General features: G+C 43.8%; 1 protein-coding gene across 1 annotated transcript; it reads right to left on the bottom strand.

Moving 5' to 3' along the window:
* Positions 1-234: 234 nt before the first annotated feature.
* Positions 235-2,816, bottom strand: LOC133916715 (single-stranded DNA-binding protein, mitochondrial-like). Its single transcript, XM_062360522.1, has 4 exons — positions 2,475-2,816; positions 2,163-2,389; positions 1,488-1,588; positions 235-509 (listed from the first exon to the last, which is right to left on the bottom strand). Exons 1-4 carry the CDS (start codon positions 2,745-2,747, stop codon positions 436-438), a joined length of 675 nt encoding a protein of 224 aa, XP_062216506.1. The 5' UTR covers positions 2,748-2,816; the 3' UTR covers positions 235-435.
* Positions 2,817-7,059: the final 4,243 nt, after the last annotated feature.

Genomic DNA, 7,059 nt, shown 5'->3' with positions numbered 1-7,059 from the left:
TAAATATCACAACGAGGATAGCCACGCTATTAGCGTGAGCCACCATACTAGTTTTCAAAATGATTGGTGCATCTGTCAAAATCGGCTGCTATATGCTATAAAACTCGCTGAAGTGAGCTGATGCAAAAACTTTTATACATATGGAAGTAACTATTCGTCAGTTGAGAACACTGTAATTTTATTACCAGTCAAATGGCAAACATCTCTGACAAAAAAAAACAGGGGGGGGGGGCGGGTTAGAATAAGCTCACTCCGTGGAGCATGAATTATTCCAAATTAAGTTAGATTAGTTGCTCAGCAAGTATGGCATCTACAATACCATTGTCGGTTCATTGATCAGATTTCAACAATATATAACAACTGTTGCATTGTTGTGATACCTCCATCCCAAGTTGATTTTGTCCATTGATATGCCTAATTGGACATAAATCAGTTTCAGAAGTAGCCAACGCCCTTGACTTCACCTAACTTCGGAGCATTGCAGTCATTACCAAGAAACAAGAGACGACCTGTTGGCAAAACAATGTCATATTCTAAAAAGAAACATAAACATCAGCACAAAGTTGCTGAACATAATTTGTCCATATACCAGAGTGACAACTTTGTACGTGTAAACAAAAGAAAAATATTAAAAGAGAACAAAATAACAAAAGTTCTGAATAACAGAAGACTGGAACCGCCTGAACAAAGGCAGGTACAAGGTACATCATCAAGGGTTAAGAGTTGCTGAAAACTGACAAATGGAGGATAATGCTCAAGTTGGATATGCAACAGGTGTATGTAATTGTTAGTTCACATCTATTTGGATGCGCTTAAATCTCTGCTTAGCTGATTTTTTGGTTGGACTAGACCAAGAGTTGTTCTGCATGAAATGGTAAGATTGTTGTCACATGGAAGTATAAAGTGAGCATTTCGACGTAGACTCGAATTCCTAGATGTGTTTAGGTGGATGGTCCTTAGTAGTGCATCTACATTACTGGATCTACAACATTTATGCCAGCTATTTGGGAAACAGACACCAAGCATGCGATGCCAATACGTAAGTAAACACACAATCCTGGCAGCATAGTGTTCGCAGTGTCTTGGTTGTTGAAAACTTGAAATATTGGTATGATTGGAGCCTCACTGAACTATCATTGCTGGAAGCTAGAGCAACTTAGCACATACTGAAATTGTGTGAGCAGCTGGGCATGAATCAGCTTGAAGATGATTTGCCAAAAGTATTCAATGGCGAACTGCAGAATGCCCATTTCATTTTCTTAATTTTACTATTTTTACTTGATAATTGATAACATCCATTTATTTTTGGACAACTGATGGCATTTCATTTAATAAGAGAACTGGCGTTTAGAGAAAGAGAGAGCAGTAGTTCAAACAAACAAACAGAGGTATGGCAGATAAATAAGCTGAAATACACTTGTGAGCTATAACATTTATAAAAAGGTAACATGAGCTGTAAATCCAAATCAAAAGTGTCAGAAGCATACCATTTCCACGCACAGCTATTTCTCTGATGCGTCTAACCAGCCCAGTAATAGGATCAGAGAACACTTTCGTTTCAAGATTCCCTTCCAAATAGAGGATAGAGCTGAAATGTTGCAATAGATGTAGATTTACCGGTATGAGTATTTTATACCCAAAGGAAGGGAAGTTGGTCAACCCAAGGAATCAGAATCAGCAAAGGTACAGCACAAAGCTAGACACTAAACTGAACAATGTTGCACTTCACCAGACAGACACGAAAACATCCTCTGTAAAAGCGACCCAAAACGTAATGGTGTTCTAATTCATGCTAACGGAAACGTAACAAGTGAATTAAAAATGTTCATACCCAATTCTCTACAAATAGAATCAAGCACTCAAATTTTGCAATCTAGACGCTTCAGTCGCTGAAAGGATCAATTAACGTAAAAACTTTGAAATGGAAAAGGATTTAAGTGCACTGCCTATTTACAACAAATTCCAGAACGGTGCACATTAACTACGGAGATGGTTATATGGGAACCTAATCCGAGTCACCAAAGCAGAGCTTGGCACGTTAAAACATCAAGATGCACCGCCCTCCTTAGCCCTTACTACCCCTGAACCATTGGTCTCAAAATTACATTTCTTTAGAAGGTAAATTTTAACGACGCACGTCTGAAAGGAGGCATGACGCTCACCCGGTCTTGACGTGATTGAGCGCGAGCGTGCCGAGCCTGTCCGGGTAGACGCAGACGCGATGCCACTGCACGGAGCATCGGTCGGCGTACTGCTGCGGCTCCTCGCGATCGAGCGGGCGGCGGTTGTTGCGGATGCCGCCGGTGCCGAGCGAGAAGAGCACGACCGTCCTCCCGCTCCGCAGCCGCTTCTGCATCGGCTCCTGCCCGACCTTCCCCACCATTATAGCCTGCGCAATCCCACCAAAGCAAAAACCACGTCACTCCACTTCGCAGGAAATTAAACCCAAAGGGGAAGGATCAAGAGCCCCCAACCTTGTAGATTCCGGGGTCGAGGCCGTTCTCGAGGGGGCGGGTGGTGTTGGGCGGGCGCGGGCGGTTCGGGGCCTGCTGGTGATCCTGATCCGCGGGGGGCAGGTCATGCTCGGGCTCGGGCTGGGGCTCCGCATCGGATCCGTTAAACGAGGGGGAAGAGGTCGAGGAGGAGGAGGTGGTGGTAGTGGTGGAGAAGGGACGAAAGGGAGACGATGGGAGGCGGCGGGCGAGGAGGAGGCGGCGAGCGAGGAGGGAGGCGGCGGAGGATGCCATAGTGCAGTGCAGGCGAGAGGAGGAAGAGGAATCGCCACTAAACCCTCTGCAAAGCCCTAGTTTTCACGGATTCAGTGGGCCGGGCCAGTGTTCGCAAGCTGATACCAGCATTGCGGTTTGGGCCTCAGCAGAACTCAAATTTCGTGCCATGGGCAAAAGGAAGGACCAACCGACCAGACTGATCCAAGTTCCTCTGCCTCTTTGCTCCATCCATGTGCCGGGTTGGAGGGGGCTGAAGCCCCCCTGAACTGGGCGCACCTGGAGCCCCGAGGTCTGGTTCAATTTTTAGGCATAGAAGAAGAAAGAGAAGGAAGAAAAAAAAGTAACCATCGATTTTATAGTATTGAATCCGCTACTGTGTATACTTGTGTGTTCCTTTGGAGAGTGGACAACTCATCCTAATCCATAGCTGATAACTACCTGGGAAATGCAATTTCGTATGCCCACGTGCATACACAGTCGATTAATGACATGAATTATGTAGGCGTACGTGCGGACATAACGCGACGGCGTCGTCTTGTTTCTCCTTCTCCCCGTTGTACCCATGAAGCTTCTCCAAGGCCAACAAGGTCGACGTACACCTCATCACCGGATACTTGGAAAACATGTTGCTACCTTTTGAACAAATATATGTAGATGAACAAACTATTACGGCCATCATAAAATTAAGGCCTCTGTTTTATTATATTACGCTATCATGGAGAGTGAGTGATACACTAATGCATGCCTGACTGATAATGCATTGCACCTCGTATTCTCGTAACGTTAACATCCAGTGATCTGGAAACAATCACAGCTAAGACTTCAGACACGCTTGGCGAGAGATAGGTAGATAACATGTAAATGGATCGGATATAGATGGATAATTATCATTCTGAATTTATATCTATATTTTTATCCTAAACAAATACAAATAGTATCAAAAATAAATATAAATCAAATACAAATACGGATCTGGATATTTATCAAATGATAAAGACCTCTTAAATTATGTATATAAAATAATAAAAAATAACAATGTGCATATACCAATTATGTTGTATGGGTCTAGATAAGGTTAGGATTAAGGTTTATGTAGTTATGCTTGTATGGACCGTGGTGGGCTATGAATTATGGTGGTGGACTAATGAGCTTATAGCTTGTTTTTCAATGGGTTAGGTGATAATATTCGTTTTCGTTTTCGTATCCGACGTAAAAAATCGTTTCTGTATTAGATAAAAAAATATCCATATTCATATCCGATCTAAAAATATTTCATTTTTTTTAAATACGAAACCGAAAATATATGCTCCGTTCTCAACCCTATTCATGCATGTCCTGCACAGACATCTCCGCAGCTGCCTCTCGTGCCATTGTCTGGCGGATATTGCCGCCCGTGCCGTAGACTTGCGCGCCAGATCGATGGAGCTGCAGATTCAGCAATTGCCGTACGGATGCACTCATTTAGCTAGCCATCTTCGTATGGATATGTCAAGGTGGTGGGGTACGGACTACGGATGCCTGCGATGCTACAAGAACATGCATGATTTGACGCGAATGCTTCCGGGTGTTTTACCAGGCAGGAAAGGCCATGTGAGGACCATGCATGGTTCGGGAAAAGAAAAAGACCATGTGAGAACGATATGAATCATCCGACTATCGATCGCACTTACGGTTGTTTATACATCTTCGTTTTCCCGTCCCTGCTCTGGAGCGACGGTGCAATGCATCTATCTAGGTGACAGCATGCCATGCAGGTCCACGGGCACAGTCATGTTTACAATACCATGATGAAGCTTCTCTGTTCTGCACATTTCAATTAGGCCGCAGGCTACACGGTTTTTAAAAGCGCGCGCGCCAGATGCCATGGTCGGAATGGATGGTCCTAGAAGATCAGATCAGCGAGCGAGACCACACGCGCGAGAACGTGACATCACGGCGGCCAGATCGGGTGGGCCTGCGGGCCGCGGCTACGCAATCAGACGGATGCATGGATCGGCAGAGCACGCCATGTGACGAGATGGTTCTTGGGCGACAAATCACCCGCAGCTTTTTCTGTGTGTTTCCTCACGTCTGCACCCTGCCCCTCGCCGGAGCACGCCACGCATCCATCACGGCTCACGTGGATTTGGTCCCCGCCGCCGACCAGCCGGTCCGGCCGGGCCTCGGCAATGTCTGACTACCACCAGGTTGTAGGTTCTTCGCTTCACTTGATGAACGCTATCCATCTCGCCTCCTTCAGTTATAGCCTGCAAAATTTTGTTCCCTAATCTGGCATTATTTAGATCTTAGGCATGCGTTTCCCGTACCAGGACAGGAGATGAGTTCATATGATCGATCGACCAGAGTAGCCTGCCGGCCGGCGGCTCAAGTTCTGCGCGCGACTAACGACAGTTTAGGCGTTAGGCAGGTTTGGCCGTGAGAGTTTGCAGAGCAGTGTTGAAGGACCGGTGACTGATCTGACGAGACGCGTAATGGTCAATTGACCGATGCAGAGCATCATCAAAGATGAGCCGTGAGCGAGAAGGTATATTGAAGCGAAGACTACCGAGCTTGAGAGCTCAAGACTGATGAGTGATGTGATGACATGTTGGACTCGGTTGACAGGTAGGAGAGTGTCAATCTGAGTCGCCCTGGGGCTGGATTTGGACGTGACGGCAAGAGAAGTGGTCGTTGCTTGCCTCGGAATCGTATAAGCAAAGTCAGATGATGAACAGTATTGTGACATTGGTTTTTTTAATCGTTAGATCTGGAATAGATGAACCAGATTAACTGCTACAGTAACTCTATAAACAGTTACATTATTCAGCTACAGTAGAATGATATGGTACTGTTCACATAGACTCATTTTACTGTATATTTCGGTGACTTTGTGAAACAATGTTAGAGGATGCGCGTCCGCTTGCCTTGTTGGTATGGCGCCCAGCCATGCAGCATGCAGGAGAGCTAGCACTGAAGGCAGTAAAACTGGTAATCCATTGTGAGACGCCAATGTCGCAATCATACACTGGGTCTACTGCAGTAAGTATCACGGTTAATGCAATAGTAGCATAGAATGGTTAGGCACACTGGCTGACGATGAAATCTGAATGCGACACAAATGCTAGCTCCCCACGTTGAACAACTTGCGGTGCGCTTGTTAATTTACCTTATCATCAGCTAAGATGCTGTGCGTGGGTAATAATCGTTTCGAAATGGTAAATCATGGGTGCATTTCCAAAGCTGGTTAGTTTCTTTTCGTAAGGTTACCAGCAGTACGTTGGAAATTCTCAACAAGAGTTGGAGACAGCACACGCTAAATATCGTTTCTTCGTTTTCCATTTTAGTACAATTCAAGTTCTGGAAAAGAAGCCTGCATCATCCAAACTGCCTATTTGGTTTGTAAATACAGGACATGAGAGCACGAATAAATGCATAAATCTTATATCACCTTCAGTGAAGCACCAATGCTAAAATTTACTGGATAAACACATTATTTTATTATAAGCATCCTGTTGACTATTGCTAAAGTCAATTATACAAATACTTATTTAAAGTAAGGATATATCATCATCAATTATGCATATCAAAGATAAGTAAACGAGATTTTATATAAATTCATACATCCTTTAGGATAATAGTCATATGTCATATTTTATCTTGATTAATCTAAAACAAGATAATTACAATAGGGAAGTATTTAGATCTAATCTTAAGGATCTTGGTGAGTTCTCTCGTGTTTTAAATCATAAACCTTTGCCGGAAAAATCTAATCACGGTTCGAATCTATTGTGGACCTCAATGGTTTATTTCAGCTTGAAACCCTTGTTTCTCCTTCTATATAACGACCTGAATCACTTACAATGACTTGTTTCATATTGCTTGTCCGGCTTCTCACCTTTTGCCTTAGATGTACCTCCTCCCTTCCTTATATAATCAGGTCAAGGAGGTGTATCATACTCGAAGTCTGTGAGTGTAATCTTCCCAGATTGTATCACTTCTGAATATCTGGTGAACTCATTCTTAATCCGAGGATGATTTTCATATAGAACACGATAAACTTATTGAAATATTGGTACATGCATTATCTACCTCATGGCAATTATGAAACCTACCAAATCTATATCTATACTTCTATAAAATGCATGAGTTGTGGCAGATCCGATCGATCTCCACTGTTCACCTGAGTTGATCAAACGGTCGTCGTGCAAAGTTAGATCATGTTACTCCTTCCAAAAATGCATTCAAATTCCCATTATTTGCCTTCCATATCTAGTTGTCTAATATTTACCTTCTATACATTAACCACCGGGTTTCTCTAGAGGATGTGCCGCCTTCCACACTTCACCTACAG

The sequence above is a fragment of the Phragmites australis genome, chromosome 1 (assembly GCF_958298935.1).
Source record: "Phragmites australis chromosome 1, lpPhrAust1.1, whole genome shotgun sequence".
In the NCBI taxonomy this organism is placed as follows: Eukaryota; Viridiplantae; Streptophyta; class Magnoliopsida; order Poales; family Poaceae; genus Phragmites; species Phragmites australis.
The sequence above is the reverse complement of the archived record's forward strand: the minus strand, read 5'-3'. Positions and strand labels throughout refer to the sequence as shown.